Genomic DNA, 22,837 nt, shown 5'->3' on the forward strand with positions numbered 1-22,837 from the left:
GTACACGTAAATCTCTTCGCTGTCTCGCTGATAGGGATTCGATTTTGTGTGGTTTTACCTGCAACGTGAGTAAATTCTATAATAATTGGAAAACAAATCTTGTGCCGGTGAAAAAGAAGAGTATCTCGAAGTCAGCTTAATGTTGAACAATTACTGCTGCCTCTCGCGCTCCCTCTCTCTCTCTGTCGTGCTGTACCTATCTCTCTCTTTGTGTGTCTCGCTGAGGCCCTCGAGTGGCGTTTGCTCATATTTGATGGTGATATGAACGAGTCGAGTCGAACGAGTCCTTACCGTTACGTGTTTGGCTTTGTTTCTTTTTTGCTGTGTGTGTGTGTGTGTGTGGGGGGGGGGGGGGTGCAGAATTATGCACGCGTTATGCTGCTTTCTGCTTCTACCAGAGAAATACTTATATGTAGTCCGGAGTGGGAGTGGAGTCCCTTTTTTGTTGGCCTTCTCGTTCCACACTGTCGTTGCTGGTTCGCTTCTCACTTCTCTCGTTGTTGTTTGATTTTCTGAAATGGAAAACTTGTTTTAATATTTTTTTGTGACTTTTTGGAATATTTTTTATGTATTTTAATTTATTTTTTAATTAATGAAATATTGGACTCTCTTCTGTTGGCCTCAATGTATAGAGAGGGGGGGATCTCTCTCAGACCTTATGCATCCTCTTGGCTTTAATGTTCGCTGTCATGCACAGCTATGAGCCAGCCATACCTTGAGGCCTTCTCTCTCCCCCTTTTGCTATCCCTATCGCCCCCCCCTTGCACACTCTTGCACTTAATTGGAAATGAGTTCCATTTTGGTTTCACTTGACGTATACTTAATAAGTAGCACATACGCCGCATACGGCAGAGACAGCGAGAAGGAGAGAGACAGCATGAAAGCATGAAATATGGAATAGGGCAGTCAGAGAGAGAGAAAGAGAGAGAGGAAGTGGTTAAGGGTGAGAGCAGGGGAGAGTAGGGGCAAAGGTAGCAACAGGAACAATGGAAAGAAATGCGTGAGTGTGTGGGGGGTGTGGGGGTGTGTGGGGCGTGGGTGGGGTGTGGGGTGTGTGTGGGTTGTGCCAGGCGATGGGTGTCTGTGAATGGAGTGATTGCTGATGGTCGGAATGGGTCGAAGGATGGATGGATGGATGGATGGGATGTGTCGGAGGTGCCCCTCTCTCTCTCTCTCCTCTCTCTCCCCCTCTCTCTCTCTCTCTCTCTCCCCCTCTCTCTGTGGTTGCTCGGTTCCCATCTAATGAACAAGTCGCAACATTACTGCACATTTTCTCTGTTTGGTCCTGCCAAAAGTGTGTCCACTCCCCCCCACGGTGGCTCCCTGTCCATGACTCTGGTGTGGTGGGCGTGGCTGCATTTCGGTTTTTGGTTGGGCCAAAATGCTTAAATTTAAATGCTGCAAAACGGACTGCTAAATGTCTCGATCTCGGTCTCGATGCATATATGATTAAACGGAAAGAATTAACCTGAAACTAAGCATACAAAATATTTGTCATTTATTTGTATCCTCTTTATTCTTTTGTTTCTGTCTGCATTCTTTTATTCCTTATTCCTTAATTCTTATTTCATTTTTTGTATTACTTTTCTTTTATTTCTATTTTTTTTTTGTTTTTCTTTATGCCTCCTTCTTATTCTGTTTTCTTGCATTCCTCTGCTTTGTGGTTTGCTTTTAATGAACTTCCCCTTTCCATCCCTTTTTAACTTAGCTCTTCGTTATTCCTTCTTTCCTTCTTTGCTCGTGTTCTTTCTTCTTACCCTCCTGCACGTGTTCTTCCTTCTGCTTCTGGCTCCTCTTTCTTCTCTCTTCTTCTCGCACTTTATTGTGCAATTTCCACCTTCTTATCGCCTTCGCCTGCGCCTGCCTTAACCCTTCTTGGCCTGCCTGTCTGCCGCCTTCCTTTCACTTTAATCGCGTGACCAGTCGTGAAATCCCATTCACATAATTCGAGGCCATACATGCGAGGGTTGCCTGTAGACACACACACACACACACACACACTGGAATTGTATGTGTCCCTCGAGGGAGGTTGCACTTTCCGCTGTTGCTGCTGCACGTTGCGGTTGCAGTGTTGCACGTTGCACGTTGCGCCTTCCCTCTCTTTTGGGTCCTTTGCTTCGTCATCCTTTTTATTTTGTTGTTCCTTTTTTGTGCATCCTGTCCTTGTGCTCCTCATTCGTCTGCTGCTCCGCTTTGCTCATTGCAAGAAACGGAAGGCAAAGCAGACAAGAAGCAGTCCAAGAAAGAAGCGCAAGAGCTATAGCAGAAGAATGATAAGAAAGTGAGAAGCAAAGGAGGGAAGACAATAGAAAAATTGTTGAACCAGCGAAAAATTTGGAGGCAGAAACACAGGAAAACAGGAGAACTCCGCCAAAGAGCCGAAGAGTAGCAAATGGAAATGAAATGTAGAAATATGCGGAGAGTGGAGAGTGGGGAAGGAGGCGGCGGATACAGAACTAGCGCTAAATAAGTAGAAAGAAGATGGAAGAAGGGAGAAGGGAGGAAGCAACCACAGTGAAAGGAGTGGAGCAAAGTCAAGTCAAGGGAAGAGGAGTGGCAAAGGCGAAATCAGGAGGAGTCGTGAATGGAGAAGGGGATAAATGGTTGGGTTGGGTAGGAGGGTGGTGGGGGGGGTTTCTGAGAGATGAGGCCTAAAATGCGCGACCATAAAATCCGACAGAAACACGACAATACCGACGCCAAGTGGGAGACGCAGGGGGACGCAGGAGGGGTAGCAGGCAGGATGTGGACGTGTCCAAAATGGTTCTACCCCCCCCTCCCCTCCCCACCCAATTTTGTTGTCCAATACCCACGCGTCTGCGTGTGTCGTCCTTCGTCCTGTGTGCAAAAGTTTTCGCTTCATTTTTATATGCTTTCCACTACACCCCCACCCCCCCACACTGCCACGATAAATTTTTCATGCACTGAACATATCGTGTAGATACCCTGTAATGGATACCCTGTAACCAGCTACAGGGTACTCTTTTTTCCTTCTTTCTTTTCCTTCCTTCTTTCTTAATTGCCTTCTCTCTTGCCTCTGCTCTTTCTGCTACTCTTCTTGCTTCTACCTTCTGGCTCTACCTTCTGGAACAACAACAAACACTGCTTGCACTGCTTGGTTTTTGACTTGAAATTCGTTTCATAGTTTGCCTCCTCCTCCTCCTCTTTTTGTTTATTTTCTTATCAATTACTTTTCTCTTTTGCGTTTTCATTTTTCAACTTTTTCTTCGCCTCCTCGCCTTTTTCGGCTCTTTCTCAGCTTTCACTTCGTTCCTTCACTGCTTTCTCTGCTTATTCCTTCTCTTCTTTCGCTTGTTTTTTTTCCTTTCTTCTTTCACTGTTTTTTTCATCTCTTCTTTCTCTGCTTATTACTTCTCTTCTTTCTCTGCTTATCCTTCTTTGCTTTCTCTGCTTATTCCTTCTTTGCTTTCTCTGCCTTTTCCTTCTATTCCTTGTCTGCTTTTTTCGTCTATTCTTTCTCCACATTTCTTTTCACTCTTCTGCTCAACTCTTCTCCGAATTCTTTCGTTCATCTTCTTTCTGTTTTTGGGTGAACTTTAACTTTAGCTTTAAATTTAAATTATTTAACATGCCAAACACTCCAGCAACCTTACTCCATCCCTTTCCTGCCCCCCTTCCCATCCCTTGCACACTCATCCTTTTTTATTTTTTGGGCTGTGGTGAATTACAAGTGTCGTTGGATGCGGGGGAAGGGTGTGTGGGTGTGTGTGTGTGTGTGCTGTGTGTGTGTCTGTGTTTGTCTGTTGAAATCAAAGCCAGAGGCAGTGCCAGAGTTGAGTTAGTTTTTCATTCCATTCCAGGTGTTGGTGGCAAAAGTGGGTGGCGGGGCCTCAGAGGCAAAGCCAGAGCAGTGAGAGAGCGATAGACAGAAGCAGTCGGCTACAGGAGGGGGTGGCAACATGTTGAAGTCACTTTTTTGTAGCATATTTTGCAGCGCACAAAATTGCAACGGAAAACTTTAACCTCCCACCCACACACCACACACATACTACACACACACACACATGTGGAGAGAAGAGAAATGTATAGAGAGCGAGGGAGACAGAGCGGGCAAAGAAGTGGAAAGTGGAAGGGTGGGGCGGCGGAACGGGGGAAATGTCTGTGAAGTAAATTGAATTTAATTAAAAGTAAAAGCTCTCCTCCACTCTCTCCCCCCAGGCGAAAGATAAATGAAAGGAGTACAGACAGACAGACAGACAGACAAGGGAGCATAATAAATATTTTGTGTGTGTCCTTTCTTTCTCTCTTTTTTTTGTTGTTGGTATTTTTGCTATTTATTTTAAGTTAGATTTTAAATTATAAATTGTGTCTAACTCTTGACTAATTCCCTTTCTTCTCTTCTCTCTCTCTCTCTCTCTTTTCTCTTCCTCGCCATGCTCTCTCTCTCTCTTCTTTGTTTCTTTTTCTTGCAGGTAAGGATATGAATGTTTGTTTTGTATGTGTGTTACTTTTTGTGGATATAGCAAAGCGATGTATCTGTCCTATGTGAGTATTATGAGTATACCAAACCACATTCAGCCACCCACCCCCACCCAACCACTCAAATAAAAATTCGAATACCCCAAGACAATACGGAAAAATCTGGGAGTCCGCACTTGCACCACACAAATCGTAGAAGTAGAAATCTTCACCTCCCCCGCCAAACGCATCGTTGAAGGGCTGTGCTGCTCTGTGCTCTGTGTTCTGGTATTTCCAGCAGCCAAACATAATCCCACTAAAATCCCTTGCTATATGTTCTATATGCTGGTGGCAAAAATCTCGCAATCTGCTCTGCAAAATCGATTCAAATTCAACAAGAGGCAGGCAGGCAGGCAGGCAGCAGGCGGCAGCAGGCGGCAGGCAGTCAGCAGGATGTGGGCTGGGCTGTGGCTGAGGCTGCTGCTGCTGCCGCCGGGCTGGGCTTTTGCATTTTTGGTAGCTGGAAAATGTTGTAACACAGACACAAGCGCGGACACACCCACACATACACACACACGCACGCATACACCTCCTACAATATACACATAGAAAGCGCGTCGGCGGCTTCAACGGGAAAATGTCATCGGTTGACGTACAGCAGCAGCAGCATTTGCAGCACACAGCCTTGTTGCTGCTGTTGCTGTTGTTGCTGTTGTTGTTTTGGTTTTTGAAACATTTCTCTAGGCCATGTCCGCCATTTTGTCAGAGCAGAGTCACCCACATCACCCACACCCCCCATGCCACCTCTTAGCCAACGAGTACGAAACACCCAGCCACCCACAAGCAAGCAAGCAACCTGCCACTGCCACTGCCACTCCCACTACCACTTTTGGGGCCTGCCTGCCTGCCTGCCTGCCTGCCCGGTTGCTAGCCAATAAGTTTGTGACTTCCGCCAAATAGCGCGAGACACGCACACAGTCACAGGATATACATACACACACACACATACAGATACGCCTCTACACACACACACACAGATACAGCTACACAGATACAGCGAGAAGGAGAAGTCTTTGGGGAGCAGGGAAAATGTCGCATGTGGCCAGGGGGCAGCCACCCAACCAATCCATGGGTTTGTTCTGACCTCTTGAACAACTTGAAGCCAGCTATATAGATAGATGAAGATAGATACATAGATGATCCATCCATATAGATGGATATAGATGGATAGATAAATATAGTCAGCCGATTTTGGATGGGATGGGAGCCCACGGATGATCTCTACAATCAACAATTGGAACGTTTGCATCTGGGCCCTCATCCAGAGATGGAAGTAGAGACGAAGGAGGGCGCAGAGGAGGAGGAGACCCCAAAGGGAGTTGTGTTTTCACATCCAATTAAATATCCAAAGATGTTTGCAACACAAAAGGTTAATCCAGAGCAGCTGTTCAAATTAATTGCAACCTTACTCAACACTACAAAATGCGAGAAAGAGAGAGAGCGAGAGGGAGAGGGAGAGCGAGAGCTTTCACTGTAAAATATGTACATATACATACATACATACATATATGTATATGTATATGTACGTGCATGCATTGGGGCTGTAGGAGGGTAGGAGAATAGGTGCCCGAAGGTGCTCTGGAGCCCCCCCCACCCCCACCCCCACTCCCCCCACCATCGTCCATGCAGCTTTCACTCCGCCATTTTGAAATTGATACACAGCCAAAAAGCAGGACACGATGATGGCGCAGAGAGTGAAGGACGAGGCAAGCGAAAGGAAGGGTAGGAGGGAATGTATGTGTGTGTGTGTGTGTGGGTGGATGGATGGGTGGTTGGTGCAGCAGGTGCAAGGCACCCACACGCACACGCATACACGCAGAATGCAGTTGGCACGCACACACACACACACACACACACCACACACCATTGGAAATGCTCTTGCTCTCTCTTGCTCTCAGCCACAGCCACTCGCAGGTCTCCCCCACACTGCTACACACACAGAGCCACACACACACACACATATTCGTAACAAACTTTCCATATTTCCAGTCAAATTTGAAATATTTGCTTTGTAGACCTCAACCCCCAACCCCAACCCCAACCCCAACCCCAACCCCAACCCCAACCCCTACCCCTACCCCAGCAACCTTCTCTTCCTTTTCACCCGCCTTCCTCGGCTTTCAATCTCTGCTGATGCGCTGCTGCATGGACACTGCTTGATTATTACCAAAACTGAACACCCCCCTCCCTCCTTCCACCGCCTGGTCACAGCCAATGTGCCTGTGTTGGCACACACAGGTCCCCTGTCCTGCTGCTTGATCCTCTGCTTAGCCTCTGTTCAAGCGCTGTTACTCCTCTGCTTTTGCTCTGTTCAGTCGCTGCTACTCCTCTGCCTAACGCTGTTATTGCCTCTGCTCAGCGCTCCCTATCTGCTGATTCTCTGCTCAGCGCGCTGCCTCTGCCTCTGCTGCGGCGCTGCTTGCATTAAGCTTGAACGACGCGCGTGCAATGGCTGTTGCTGCTGCTGCTGCTGCTTCTGTTCTCCTGGTTGTTCCTGCGGGTGTTTCGCCTGCTTTGCTTTTTGCACTGCATTGCTATGTTGTGCCGCCGCCCTGCTTATTTTACCACTCTTGTACTGCTTGGGTGCGCTGCTTCACTGTGCATTATTTCCGTGCTGCTTGATGATACCCTGCTTTAATGACATTTCTGAGCCTGCTTGTTAAACAAGGAGCTTTACTCTGGCATTTCTGTGCTGCTTTGTATCCTGCTTTACTTTTCCATGTGTGGAAGGGGAGGGGTCGTGCTTGCCAGTTGGCAGTTGATTCTGTGTGGATTCGAGTTTTGCCCCACAACATTTGGCAGCTTGAAAAGTATAAGTGAGAGTGTAAAAGAGCGTTACAGAAACTGAGAAGATTTGATATTCAATGTGGTTTTTTTTATAGTTAAAACTGCTTGAACTGCTGTACGACGGCTCCCGCCTCTGAGGAAGTTGCCTTCGTTTCGATATCAATAATTGCAAATATTTCAATGCATTTTTTTTAGGTGACAGAGAAAAAGTTTCTGTTTCATTCCGAATCTGTAATTTGATTCGTGCTTTGGTTTCTCTTGTGTTTTGTTTATTTGTATGATTATTAAAGTGCGCCATTGGGAGCTTCGGGGTTCGCCCAATAATTGTTTATTGTACAGGGGCGGAGAGGCACTCGTACATATGTATAAAAAATATTGCTGACATAAAGCCAGACGGGGGAATAATAATAATACACATACCAATGGGTAGGGGTATGCTCTCGCCATTTTTAAACAATAAACAGTCGCTGCGATATGTTTATGTACTCTCGTATGTCACACAAATATTATTATTACAACAGCCGACCCGACCGACCGACTGTCGACGACGCTGGCTGATAAATATTTACGTGCTTCTTGATTGAAATTTAAATACCATTTACTAGAAAGAAATCGTGGGAAATATTTGTATAATTTTGCCATTAAAATTTGTATATGAATATTTCATTTGTTTTTACTTTAAAACTTCTTAGGGGAACTGTGAAAACTTGTTGTTTTTGTTTTGTCTTGGAAGGGCGAAGGAAACCTCAAGGTATTAGGGTAATTATTGAGGAACAATTTTTGGTATTTAAGAGAATTTCGCCAAGTTTAAATATTTACTCTAAGGTTTATTTATTATTTTGTAGATATATATTCCATTCTATTTAAGATCCATCCAGATGTTACATACCCTCTGAATTATCCAACCTCCCTTTCTACTTCCAGTCTCTTCTCCTCCCTCCTCTCTGTTCTCCACTCCCCACTCTATCTCCCCACCCCCAGCTGGCGTTCTCTTATTGCATTGTTTGCTCCAATTAAATCTTATCTAAACAATTTTAAGTACAAATTATTTCAATGGCAACAAAAAAAAGAAAAATAACAACAGGCACACGAAAAAAGAAATCACAAGAGAGAGGGAGAGAGGGAGAGAAAGAAAGGAAAGAAGACAGCAACAACAACAACAAAAAAGCTCAACAACGAGCAAAAGTTGTGAGGGCGAGGGCAATGTGCTAAAGCCAAAAGCTATACAAAAAGAAATGTATATAGAATCATATCTAGTATATATACTAGTTACATAAAACAGAGACAGAGGCAGAGAGGTACACTGGTGGAGGCAGGGGGCTGGGCTGGGGTGGGGTAGAGGCAACCAAACAACAACAACAACAGAAAAGTGGGAATCAAAATCAATAACTCAATAGGCAATGAAAGCAATAAGCAGAAAGAACAACAACAACAACAACAAAATGCAAAGCGAAGCAAAAACTGATAAATAAATATATGAGTATGTGTGTGCCATAAATATGTACTAACATATATCCCCATGACATCCCCCCACCACCACCACCACCACCCTCTATATACAAATATGCATGTACATATGTACATACATACATAGAGAGTAGAGAGTGCTATGTACTTGTACCATACAACGATTAATAAGCAAACGAGTTGGGTTTCAGTTTTTAAACGAAAAGCAAAAAAAAAAAAAATAACGGCAAGCATTTGGTGGCCTGCTTGGCCTGCTTGCCCTGCTTTCTGCTCTTCTCGATTTTGTCATTGCAATGTCAACGTTTATCGAAGCAGTGTCTACGATAAAAATGGGAGGTGGGGGTGGGGGTTGCTCTGTGCCGGAAACTGCGACAAAATTATTAACTTTTTTGTACGAATTTCAATGGAAATCAATTGAAGGGAACGACACAGTTCTAGAGTTCCAGAGAAACGCAAAGATCTCATCTCTGGTGGGTAAAATTATTCGGTTATCTATCAAACTTAATGAATCGCGAGTGATTTCTAGCCCACCCCCCTTCCGGCTGTTCGCACTCTTCCCCCATTTCCCTGGGCGCCATTTCCTCTGCAGCTCTTCTTATCTTTACTCACAAAATAAAATGTATGTATGTATGTACACATACATATGTGTGTATGCATGGTACATTATGTATGATCCATTTACGCTTGCCGCTTGATAAGAAGAAAGAACTTAACTCATAGACATTCCATTCCATAGAACACACAACTATTTATTCGCCCCACCGACCAACTCTTGACAATCTATAAATAAACCAATTGTTGACTGCATTTTTTCTTATTTCTTATACATATATACATACATACATATGTACATACATATGTATGTATGTTGTATTTTTTCATTGCTTTATTTATTATTTATACAAAATTCCATTCGCATTAGACAACATCGCATCGCTCTCAAGAAGGTAGAACTAGAACGAACGGTGTATCGTCGTTTTGTGGGGGTGGAAAGATCAGATCTCCCTCCACATAGTGCTCACCACACACTACTGGCATGAATATGTAGTATTACTTTGTAGTGTCCAAAATGTATGTATGTACATACATATAATTTCAATAAATGATATAACCATCACAATTTAACAAAACAGCAGCTGTTTGTCCACATCTGGATACGATTAGCCAGCCGGTCGGTCGGTCGGTGGTTGGTTCCATTTCACATTTCACTATCGATTATCGATTATAATACAGTTGTTTTCGAGCAGCAAAACTCCCCAACCCAATTGTGCTTCTGTAAAGCAGTGGCCTGACCTTCACTTATATAGTGTTTGATTCCATCTCGAAAGCAGTGGGTTGCGTTGGTTCTTCCAGAAAGCAGCACGGTGCAGGGGCTCCAACCTAAAAGCAGTGTATATTTTTTACAGAAAAAAGCAGTCCAATTTGAACACGGATCTTATCTGATCCGCCGACCCATTAATTACAAGACCTATTAGTAACAATCCATTTTGCAACAAGATGCTCAAAATCTGTATCAACAAATTATTCGTTTTGTTTTACTGTCTCTCTTTTTTCTGGCATTCGTTAGCTCTTTTTCTCAGTTTCTCACTTCTCTGTTTCTCTGTTTTGCTTTTGTGTATGAAATTTTGATAAACAGAAAAGCGATTCAAAGACGTCGATTACCTCATATGACAGACTTTTTTCCGTTGTTGTTTGATCCAACAACGAAAATGGAAGAAGCATGGAAGGAACAAGAACAAAACAAAAATTTTAAATGTGCGCTGCCACGCCCCTTCCTGGCTAGACGCTCCCACTCGAAAGTTTTATCAGTTCAGTTGCTAAGCTGTAATTTCATTTTGTTTCCCCCCTCCCCCCACCGGCTGCGCCCCCCACGCACTGCTTTCTTCCACTTTTTCGACTGTTACTGTCATCTGCACCTCTTTTTCTCCGCAAAGCAGTAGCCTCTCTCCCTTTACCTCTACCTCTTGCACTTCCTTCATCTCTTTCTCCACATTCGTCTGTCCTTCGTCTGTTATCTTTCTGTGGCTTACGCGAAATTGGATTTTTAATTCTAGCATAGTTTCCCGTGTTCCTCGCTAGTCTCTTTCTCTTTCGCTTTTTCTTTCTCTTTCTTTTCGTTCTTCTTGTACTTGTTCTCCTTCTTCATTTCCGTGCCTTCTTCCTTCTTCGTTCTTCTCCTATGTTTTCCCTTCTTTCCCCTTGTTTGCCTATTAGCTCTCTTCCTTTCTTCCACTCCACGTCTGTTTTATGTCTTCTATTCCTCTTTTTTATTCTCCAAACTCTTCTTTTCTTCTAACTCATATACATATATATATTTTTTTTAATTTTGTATCTTCCGAATCCTTCTGGGTCCTTCCTTCTTCCACATTCCTTTTATGCTGCTTATGCATTATATTCTCCCCTCTTTTTCTGGTATTCCAACTCCTATTCTTCTCCTTGTTTGTATTCTTCTCTCATTGCTTTTCTTCTGTTTGTTCTTACTTTTTCTTCCACATGCAATTCCCTCCTTTTTCTCTTCTACATCTTCTTGTTCGCATTCTACATCCCTCTTTCTTCACAATTCTTTAGCTTTTACTTTTGTAAATTTTCAGTCTTTCCTCCCGTCTCATTCTCCCTTCCTGCGCATATGTGACCAAGTCGATGTCCATGGATTGTGTGTTTGTGTGCCTTTTATTTTGTATTTTAATGTGTGTGAATGTGTGTGTGTTTGTGTGTGTCTGCTTTGCCACTGCTTATTCTTCCTCCTCTGCTTGTACTGCTTTGCGCCGTGCTTTGCGCGTCGCTTTAGCACTGCTCTTGCCTCTGCCTCTGCCTCTCCCTCTGCTGCTTGGCCTCACTGCCTGGGCCTGTGGTGTGCTGTGCTGCTTGCTGTTTGCTGTTCCCTCTGCCTGGCCTGGCCTCTGCTTTGCGCTTACTCACAATCAAATCTCACGCCGCATTTTTAGTCTCAATAATAACTGAAACGAAAAACACGCGCACGAAGCGCAAACCAAATAAAATACAACAAGAAAAAGAAAAGAAAAAAAAACGCCATCGTAAAACGTCAGTTTGCCTTATATATTTCTGTTATTTCTTTCGTTTTCTTTTTAGTTTTTTTTTGTGTGTTTTTTTGTGTGTGTGTGTGTATTTGCGTGTGTGTGTGTGTGCTCATTGTTTTTGCTCAAATAGTAAATTAAACTGTTTTCAAATAAATTGTGTCCATCACAGAGAGAGAGAGAGCGATAGAGAGAGAGAGAGGAGGCAAAGGCAAAGGCAGAGAGCGAAAGCCAGAGAGCAATGGAGCGAGTGTTGAGTCCCACTCACTCGCTGCGTTTTGTGTTGTCGTGGGTCGTCGTCGTTGCCGTTCGTCGTTTGTCGGGTCGTTCGTCGCGTCGTCAGTTAGTGAGTGGGTCGTGTGCCAAAAGTGTATAAATTGCAGGGTGAGGCAATCCATACAAGGATGCCTTCTCGGGATTGACACAGGGAGCGTGTAGAGCTAGAAAATATTGTAAAACAGAAAACAAAAATTTAAGCTGTGAAATGCCTCACCTTGCATTAAATACACCATGGATCAATCTCTCTCTCTCTCTCTCTCTATGGCTCTCTGGCTTAGGCTGCGGTTGTTGTTAGTGCAACATAATTAGACACTGTCTCGCTTGTCCCACCTCCCTTCACCACTCGCTCCTCTGTGGCATTCTCATGTTGGATACTCTCTCGACTGGGCCCCCCCCCCCCCTACCACTCTTACCTTGCGACCCGACCTCCCTCTCGGCACATTCTCGCTCTCTTTGGCGTGCGTAACTTTGTGCACTGCAGTCGGCAGAGGGGCTCTCTCTGTTTTTTCGCCATTGTGTTTTGTTTTAATATTCGCGGTATGTTAATTTGTTGTTTCGCTTACGTTCTCGATGCTTTTGTGCGCTCACTCGTCGTTATCGCCGTCCCCTTCTGTCCCCCTCCCGTCCACCAACGGCCAGCGCCGCCGACGCGTTTCGTTATCAAAAAGGCAACAAAAAAGAAAAGAAAAACAAAAGGCCAACGACAAACAAAGACAAACCGATAAACGTCAAACGTCGTTGTCGTCGATGTCGATGTCGACGTCGCATATTTTAAGCATTTGTTTCACATTTGTTTTTTTTTTTTGCTTTATGCTCTCTTTCGTATTTTTTTCGTGCCTAATAACACCTACCTCCTCCCCTCTGTTTCGTTCTCCCGCTTCTATAGTCTGGTGCAAAAATAAAATTTAATTAAATCATTTTTATTACTATTTTGTAATGGCAAATAAATTTTAATTAAAATGAAATGCAAAAGAGGGAATTCAATTCAAAGAAAATGTCAATTAATAGTGGGAAGTGCATTTCTTTCTCTCTACAGTAAACACTGGAAAAGTGAAACACATCGACCCATCCATATCTAAGCCTTGGCTTTGCAAATCGTGTGGCAACTCCAGTTCCAATCTCTTTGCAACACTGCACATCGATTATGTGTGTGCAGCAAATGTGTGTCGATTAAGTGCACAAAATGTGCTCGACAAATCTCTCAATAAGAGTCAGGGAGATGAATTATTGTTGTAAAAAGTTTAAAAATTGAAATTTGTCATTTAGTTGCGCGAAACTTTTTGATGGAATCTCGGAATCTGATCTCATTCATAGAATCACATTTAAATGGAATCTGTAGGAATTAGAACTGATATTTTAAAATACATTTGAACTCTCTGAATCGACATGTGAATATGAATAATTGGAAATACATAGATAAGATCTTCCATCTGAGCTATGTGGGGAAATACAAATATATGTGGATTTATGATATTCTATAGGTGAAAATATGACAGAAATAATCAACTGCTAATTGGCAATATATTCTGTAAAAATTACCATGAAAATGGTTCACAAATCTGCAAATAAAGGTTTGTCTTTAAAGGGGGGAATGTGGGCGATAGATAATACCTATGTATATATATCGTCCGGAATATGGATTAATCTAGCGGAAAACTACTTGATGGGTTGAATATTTTTTTGTCAGTTTTCTGTTAGAAGAAAGAATGAAAATATCGGGCAAATATTTTTTTGGTTTTCTGCACTGTACTACTGTTGACCTACTTGATTGGAGCAGATGTGTATTATTCTGTTGGCTTTGTTGCTAGTATTTAACATCTTCGACAACATTATTATATATTTGCTATTCGTATTTTTTTTTTTCCCGTTCTTGCGGTTTGTTTGTTGTTTCATGTTCATGCCTCTGCTCATCTCATCTACCTCTGTTTCTCTATTTTGCTCTTTTTTTTGTGTTGTTTTTTTTGTGCTGATTGCTTTTGCTGTCGAGAGGCGATGGTGACAACAGCTAAACAATTTACAATTATATATATATATATGTACATACATATGTATTGTATGTAGGTATGTATATGTATATGGTGTGCGCTTTATGTGTACGGTATATAGGGTACACACGTGTGAGTGTATTTGTTGATTGAGTCAACTTGACGACGACGGACTACGACACAGCACGAGAGACAGCTCTATAGAGGCCCCCCTTCAATCCCCCCCTACCCATCATCTATACACACGCGCCGCCCAAAAAAAAAACAACAACAACAACTGTTGTTTTATACTCTGAATCTCTTTATTTGCCTTTTGCCTTTGTCCCCCTCTACTTCTCCTTCCCCTTACCCTTCCCCCTGCCGCTGTGTATGTGTTTTATTTTTCTTCTTTTTTTTTTTTTTTTTGCTGTTATGCTGCCGATTACGTCAGCTGACATTCGGGAAAGCATATGTACAAAAAAAAAAAAAACCTAAATTAAATTAAAATCTAACCGAAATATATGCTAAAAACAAAAAGAGTGTCTTTTTCGTTTGTGTGTGTGTGTGTGTGTGTAGAAATCCACCTAATCATTTGGTTTTTTTTATTTTTGTGTGCGGCTCTCGGCTTTCGGGTGAAAGTTGCACAAATCAAATGGAAAAATCAACGCAAAGCGCAAACAGATAGTCAGAAAAAAAAAAAATACACGAAATACAAATAAAAGTGCAACACAAAAAAAAAATCTCCCAACTTAAATCTGAAGAGGAAAAAGAGGCCACAGGGAGAGACAGAGAGAGAGATACAATACAGAGATAGAAAGAGAGAGAAAAAAAAACTTTACAAACGAGTGAAAATTTTTGTTTCGAGTTAATTGATTTTGTATTTTGTTGTTGTTTGAAAATTGAAAATATGCAAAAGTGAGTATAGAGCGAGAAGCTCCCTCTGAAATCTCACAAACACTTACATATATATTCATATATGTACATATATACCCCATACATACATATGTACACATGCATATCCCGCACATATCATCACGTCATTCATTCGCTTGTACATAGCCTCCGGCTGATACCCTCCTCTACGGGTATGTACATACATATGTACATGTGTGTGCCATCCCAAGCATCGACTTGTGCGACTTGTGGCCCTGCCGCGTATATTGGCACGTAATTTTATTTTCGTCTTGAATTTCATTCCGTTTCATTTTCGCTTAATTGATTTGCTTCATTTGCATATGGTGTCCAAAAGTGGAATTTATGCAGCTTGTTTTTTTTTTTTCTGTAAGCTCTCTGGCCTTGAGGCCATTTTACACTGCCCAGCGCCCTGAAAAGTATCAGCCAGCATCTCTGTAAAATCCATCGGATTCCACTTCTTCTCACTCCTTTTCCCTTCATTCACAAATGAACGGGCGGTGGGGTGGGGTGGAGTAGCAGCTTCGCTTCATATTTAAGTTTTACGCGTGATGGTGACGATTGGCATTTTGCCGACCATGGGGGAAATGCAAATGCAATAGCTGCAATTTTGTGATTACAGATATACAGATCGCAGTCACTCTTCATATTATGCCCAAAAACCTAATGTTCTTCCCGCCGCTCTCTGCCAGTCATTCCTTTGTTCGCACCATCACCATCATCATTTCTGATGCAGTGTAGTGTATAGCCCTCCTACCAAAGCCATAATCTAGTGGGGGAAAAATACATTGCAGTTTTAAGCTGCAGGGATAGGTAGGGTAGGGTATGTCTCCTTTATTTCTCTGTGCTTCTTGCTGGTTTACTCTTTCTTCCTATCTCCTCTTTCTGTGTCCTGGCTCTTGCCTGTCTCTCTCTCTCTCTCTCTCTGTCTCTCTCTGTCTCTCTTTCGCATACACATAATAATGACCATTTTTGAGCAGCGCGTACCTTCCTCCCTGCCTGTCCCCCTGCCCTCTCTCTAGCAGCAACAGCACAGCTATAATTAAACAACACTCGAACAAATTAATACGAGGCCAGCGGGTTTTATTGTATATTTTTTCGATTACTTTGTTTTTTCTTGCTGATTGTTTTTTCGCTGTTCATAATACTGTGTATCAATAGGGTTTTCGAACAGCCAGCAGCCGTCTCGTCTAGGCTGTTTCTTTGATTGAGTTTAATGTTACACAGTCCCCCTCTACCACCCCTTTCCCAACTCCACACTCCTCTCATGTCTTCTCAATCTGTTATAATTCTTTATATTTCTAACAAATTAAATAATTGGCAATTAGTTCCTAAAATTTTAAATAATTAACTTCAATACAAAAATATTTGAATTTAATTTCTCGTGTCTGAAGACATAATTAAAGCACTGTTTTGTATGTTTTGAGTACTCGTGTGTGTGTGTAAGACAAAGAACTGTTAACATTTTGCTATTTATTGGTCGTTGTGCGGGTATCATGGGATCGAGGGGGGGCCTGCCACTGCCCCACCGCCGTTCTATTCAAATGCTTTCACCGCTATTGCTGCTGCTGCTGCTGCCGCGTCGCTGCTGGCTGTCACTGTAACTGCTTCTGATGTTGCTGTAAATGCTGCGTCGCTGCCACTACTGAGCGCCTATTAACAGCAGTGAGCCAGCGGCTCTGTCGCGCTGTCTGTCCAACAACAACAACAACATCCACAACAAAATGTGCAAGCTTTCTAATGCAGTCGGCATAAGCAGCGGCAGAAGCAGTAGCACATCAGCAGGCACCAAGTTAGTCAGCAGAGGCATCAGATCAGTCCGAGCAGCAAGCAGAAGAAGCAGAAGCAGCAGCCAGTCATCAAAGCAGCGCTACAAGCAGAGGGACAGCAACAGCAGCAACAGCAGCAGCCGCAGCCGCAGCGTCAGTGCAGTGTGGCGGCCTTGCCAACAAGAACAAATGAGAAATATCAAGAAGACAGTGGCAGAGGCAGCGCCAGTGACAGCAGCAGAAGCAGCAGAGTTAGTGACAGCGGGAGGGGTAGAGAGGCATTCTAGTGCTGACAGTGGCGGGTGTCGTTTCGCGGTGACGGCGGCGGAGGCTAAACACAAAAGTTTACTCGGTTAACACAAACACACACACACACAAATCTATACGAAACAAAAAAAAAGAATAACACATACATATATATGTATTGCAGAGACGACGGGTCGCGCGTACGTCGACAACAGCAGCAGCGACAGCGGCTTCGTATTTTTGTTGTTGTTATTGTTTCTGTCGCTTTTGTGTGTTGTAGATTTTTCGCCAATTTTACCTTGTCGCCGCTCTCTATCTCGAAACAGTGTCGAACTTAAAGAGCGAGCAACGTGACGTGTCGTTGTTGTGTGTCGCTCGACGTCGGACAAATTTTCGCCAACTTCCTACTAAAATAAAAAAATCGAAAAGGCAGCAAAAGCAAGTGCAAAAGTAGCCGCAAAACCAAAGGCAAAGCCAAAGCCAAAGACAAGTGCAAAAGCAAAAGCAGCAGCTAAGGAAAACGCAAAAGCAGCAGCAAAGACAAGTTTTTTTTTCTCTGTTCATGTGCATGTGTGTTCTGTGCCTGTGTGTGCCAAAACGTGCAAAAGTAAAGTGTGCAAAAACACAGCAAAAATACTAAACAAAAAGCAGACGGCACAAAATAACCAAAGTGCCAGAGAGAGCGAGAGCGAGAGAGAGAGAGAGCGAAATCAAACGAACGTGCTCTCTCGCCCTGCTGCTTTCGTGCAAAACGGAGGGCAGAGCGAACACCATCACACGGAATACTCTCTCGAACACGAACGGGCAGCTGATTTTTGCCGGCAACTGTGTCAGCTGTTTCTCCCCTCCCTCTGCCAATGGCACTATATCAACGTTTGGTTAGGAGAGGATGCAGTGCGGGGGCATAATGGACAGGTTTTTGCTGTTATGCCGCTCTTGAAACGCATCTATGGAGCGATTATCGCTCTAACTCTCGCATTCCACGAACAAGAAGAAGACTAATAGAAGAACTGCAATACTGAAAAGGAGTCAGAAGAAGCAGAGAAATAAAACAAGCAGCATCATCATGTTGGCCTCTGCCACAACCGCAACGCCCTCAGCAACGGCTGCAGCGAATGCAACGGCAACAGCAGCAGCAGCCGCTGCCGCCGCTCGTAAACGCAGTCGCAGCGCCAGCAATGGCAGCAAACGCAACACCGGCGGCGGTCGCAAATTAACAAAGAGCGTGAGTGTATAGTTTTTTTGGTTTTTTTTTTTTTTCTTCCTCTCTATCTCTCTTTATTTGTTTGGCTCTCTTGTGCTTCCTCTTCTCTCTCTCTTCTTGTGTCGCTGTCCGCTCTCTTACTCTCTGTTTACATTGCGCGCGCCTGCACGTGCTGTGGCGCTGCCGCTGTCCGCCGTTCTGCTGATTTGATTGCTGGCGAGGCGACGTTGGCAACGGTTTCTGTGCGCCCATCATTCGCTGCTCCTAACAGCACACAAATTGGGGCACAATTTCTGTTAACCCATTACAAGCGACGCGACCGCGACTCTGTCTGTGGGCTGTTGATTAACCCTCAACTAAAGACCAAAGAGAAATCGTAATTCCTTTGGAATAATTTTTATATTTGAATGCAAAAAAAAAACAAACAAAAAAAATAGCCTAAATTTTCAACAGCACCGCAGGCCGTCCGTAGTTGGATAAGCAGCAGCGGCGCAGCAATGAACCGTTTTGCCTGCGTTCATTCATTTGCACCCCACCACCACCCTCCCCGCCTCCTTTGCTCAGCCACTGAGCCAACTCGTGCGACCGACCATTCGGCTCGCTCTTCGGGCTCGTCTGTCGTGTCATCGTTGTCGGAAGGGGGCTAAAAATAAAACGGTATGGCATGTGTGTGTGTGCGAGCGATTTTTTTTTTGTGGGCAAAAGGCAATGAAAACGAAAATTTGCGTGACGTCTCTCGACCTTGACTCATCGACGTGAACTTAAACCATGGTAGAATTATTCAGAGGGTACGACCATACCGCTTTTCGATGGCCTAAGTTGGTGTTTCCACCCTTCTCTCTGTCGCTCTTCACGTAACAAATGTGAGCGCAAGGTATGCCTCTATTAGGTGGGGAAAACTCAACAAACATCACATCCCGTCAGGGGAGCAAATAATTGCATAATAATGTAATGGTCTGGGTAAGAAACACGAATGAGAGGGTCACTCGTCGAGTTGGCCGTACCTTGAATAATTCTACCATGTATTAAACAATGTTTTGTGTGTTTGTGTGTGTAGGTTGCAATGTTGCCAGATGGGGTTTGATACCGAGGTTCGGTGTTCGGTTGGGTTTGGTGTCTTGGTTCGACGGCTGTTTGAAGTCAACGTCTTTTAGGGGATAACCAGTTTTTACACACACACACACACACACACACAGATATGCAGGCAGTTGCAGATGCAGAATTGCAAGTGTGTATCGATGTGTTATCAACAAATTTTGGCAAAGTTAAAAAAAAAACAGGTTCGCTTTTAGCACCAACAGCAGCTCCTCGTCCCCTGGCCCCCCTCCGGGAGAGGGAAAGAGAGAGCGAAATACTGCTGCACCATTGGAATGCATCTCTCTCCCTCGCCCTCTCTTTTTGTGGAACTTGCAATAAGAAATGCATGCGTAATGCCACACCCTCGCACATCCCCCCTTACCCGTACTTCGCCCTTATACACAAGCACTCGCACCCGCACCCGGCCGCCCCCTTCCCTTCTGCCCTCACTCTTTTTCAAACTTCACCCACATCATACGCCATGGGCGCTCTTCGTTTCTCATTTCGTTTCTCTTTTTCGCATGCTTTGGCATTCGCCCATCTCCATTTCCACCTCCCATCTCCTTTTCCCGCTCTCACCCACTCGAGAGGCTGCTGCAACATAATCATCATCATAGATTTATCTCATTCACGCGCACGTGAGATGCGGACAAGTCGAAGCGAAGCAAAGCGACCGAACCGAACCGAAGCAGAGCGACCAGCCAAGGCCCAAAAATTAAGTCGTCGTCGTTTGTCGCACTGCCCTGCCCCCTGCTGCCCCTCTCCCTAGCTTTGTCCTCTCCCACACTCTTTGCTCTAGCCAGCTCTCCGATTCTCCCCACTCACTCTCGTTTATACTCTGCTGGCTGTGCTCCCATTCCCCCTCCTCTCCTTAGGCTGTTATCCCATATCCCCTCCTCTTACTACCATTTGCGGCTTGTTATACCCTTTGCCACAGAGAAGGTATTATAATTTCAAACAGATGCTTGCAACGCAAAAACAGAAGCATCTGATGTGAGGCGCCAATAAGGCATCTCGCTTTAGCTTTGTTTATCGGGTATCGAGTTACCCAAAATAAACATTAACAGCCGATTGTTTGGTCTAGACTCTAGAGTCTAGACTCGCGATTTTAAACTAAACAGCTGTTCAGCAATAATATTCAAAACGATAATAGTGTCAGCCAATATCAATCTTTCATAGCCATGTGGGAAGAATTATACAATTTTCTAAATTTGAATTATAAGGGAAAGTCCTTTATTAGGGCAATGAAACATAGCTACAATATACAATACATTCAATACAAAAAAGTCGCATGCAAATTTCTAAATATCAATTTAATTCAAGGTATTTTTAGAGAAGAAAAATTATCGTATTATAAATTATCATCATGAAACAAATAAAAGAAAACCTATTTGAGAGTGTGTACGAATAATTTTTGTGCCGAGTGTATTGAAACTGCTTCTCCTTGTTTTCCCCCACCATTTAAAATGGAATTCCTTTTGATTTCTTGTTGTTTTTGCACTGCTGCTGCCTGGCTGGCTGGCCGCGCTGTCGGCGTAAACGTTAGCGTCAGCTTCAGTGTCGATGCTCGCGAATTGACAAAGACGAGACGCCGGCTGGCAACTCTGCCAGCAGCACGCAGCAGCTGCTGCTGCTTGTTGGAAGTTGGACAGGAGAAGCGAAGCGGCCGCAGCAGCGCAGTGCTGCCGCCATGCGACGCAGCGCAGCGGGAAGCAGCAACTACAAATACGAATAGTTGTTGTAGTTTGCTTTCGCTGTTGTTTTTGGTTGGGCGCGCGCGCGGAAGTCGCAGCGAAAATATTTATCAAAAGCGTCAGAGCAACAAGAAGAAGAAGAAGCAGGAGAGAAAGAGGCAAACGACAAGAAGAAGCAGTACCAGTGGCAGTGTCAGAAGAGCGAAACGAAACGAACCGAAGCAACGGCGGCGGTTGTTGTCAATCGGATTAATTTTTATTGTACTTTTCTTTAGGTGCCTGCCTGTGTTTTTTTTTTTAAGTTTCGTTGTCGGTTTTTGCAAATGAGCGAAAAGTGCTCGTGTACGTACTCTTGCTTGTGCTCTCCGTGTAGTTTGGCTTCGGCTCGGTTCGGCTCTCTCACACTCATTCGTTCGTTTGTTGCCTAACGACAAAAACTGCTCTTTTGCTCTCCTCTCCCGTTCGGTTTGTTTGCGGGATTATTGCTCTTTCACTCTTGCTCTCCATGCTGTTGTTGGACCCCACTCTCTCTCTCTCTCTCTCTGTCTCTACGAAAGTGCTCTCCCTTGGTTTCTTTTTGTGACACAAAGAGAGCGATAGAGCAAAATAAGCAAGTCGAAGAGCGGGAATGCAATACTTTACATAAAAACACCTCTCGCTCCCTCTTTGCAGTTGTCGCGTATTACTCTGGCAAATAGCAAAAAAAAATATTTAAAAAAAATATACTCCCGAGACTCGCGTCGAGACATCATCCGTCGTCGTCGTCGCCATCGTCATCGTTCCGTTCCGTTGTATTTTTTGTTTCCCCTCTGTTCCCAACGTGTGCCGGAGTTACGGTGTGTGTGTGTGTGCGCCGCATATTATTGCTCTCGCTCTTTTGTCTTGTTCGTTCCCTTTTCACCTTCTTTCCATCGGCTTGCCCGTGCCGCAGCGCTCTGTCCACTGTGTGGACTCTGTCTCTGTCGTCACCGTCCCCCCGACTGTGCTACAAATACGCGTATAACAATTTTGTGTGTGGTGCAAAAAATAAGAAAAAGTGAAACAAATGAAAATTATACACACGCTCGCGGAGCCTGGTGCATAGATTTTATATGTGAATAAAACATAAACTAAATGCGCGGCGTGCCATATAGTCGTTGTGGTGGGGCGTGGGGAATCGGTATCGGAATCGGAATCGAGAGAGTGTGCGAAGAAACGGAAAAAAAGAGTGCATAAAGAAACGACGAGTGTATGTAGAAGAAGAAACGGCAATAAATGTGATCAAATTGTAATAGAATGTGAAAATACACGCACAAATACACACCCATACACACACACACAGAGCCACGTATGTGTGTGCAGAAAAATATGCGGCGTTTAAAAAAGGTGAACGGCATTTTGTGGTTGCTTCTAAAACAAAAAAACAAAAAGCAAAAAACCAAGGAAAGAAAATACAGAAACAAAAATACAAAGAGAGTGAGAGAGTGTTTGAGAGAGCTAAAAGAGAGAGAGGGAGAAAACCAATGTGTTTAAACAAATGCAAAAAGTAATGGAAAAAGCTAAACAAATTGTGAAAGAAAGATTTTAATTAAGTGAATAATTTTTTTTAGTGTGTCTGGGTAGCCATTTTCTCATTTTTCTCGACTTTAGTTTTTCCACACATCTAATTTTCGGTTCGGTTTTCGTTTCATGGGTTTTGATGTGTCATTGAGTCTGTGTGTGTGTTTGTGTGTGAGAGAGTGTGTGGTTTTCATTGTCTTTGCGCCTTTGCTTTTTGATAAAACATTACACGGGCGCACACGAACACACACAGGAACATTCATATACAAAAACGAACAGACGGGACCACTGACACTCGGACCATCATCCATTGCATTGCTTTCTCTCTCTCTCTCTCTCTCGCTCCTGCTCTCGCATGCCGCCGCCTCACAAAAACACTCGCTCT

The 22,837-nt window shown here is 43.8% G+C and overlaps 1 protein-coding gene across 5 annotated transcripts in view; it reads left to right on the forward strand.

Annotated features, from left to right (window-relative positions):
- The window catches only part of LOC111065441 (neurogenic protein mastermind), a 98,038-nt gene that overhangs the window by 69,495 nt on the left and 5,706 nt on the right, over positions 1-22,837 (forward strand). The window contains exon 1 of one of the 5 annotated variants that reach the window (XM_022353625.2): positions 17,579-18,163. The exons of 3 other annotated variants lie outside the window; for them this stretch is intronic. In XM_022353625.2, the coding sequence (XP_022209317.2) occupies positions 18,005-18,163 (159 nt within the window). In that variant the 5' untranslated portion in view covers positions 17,579-18,004. Of the gene's footprint in view, positions 1-17,578; positions 18,164-21,663; positions 22,279-22,837 lie in introns of those variants that run through there. One more of the 5 variants, XM_022353629.2, reaches the window with a different exon arrangement.

The sequence above is a fragment of the Drosophila obscura genome, unplaced genomic scaffold, assembly GCF_018151105.1.
Source record: "Drosophila obscura isolate BZ-5 IFL unplaced genomic scaffold, ASM1815110v1 contig_73, whole genome shotgun sequence".
Taxonomy (NCBI): domain Eukaryota; kingdom Metazoa; phylum Arthropoda; class Insecta; order Diptera; family Drosophilidae; genus Drosophila; species Drosophila obscura.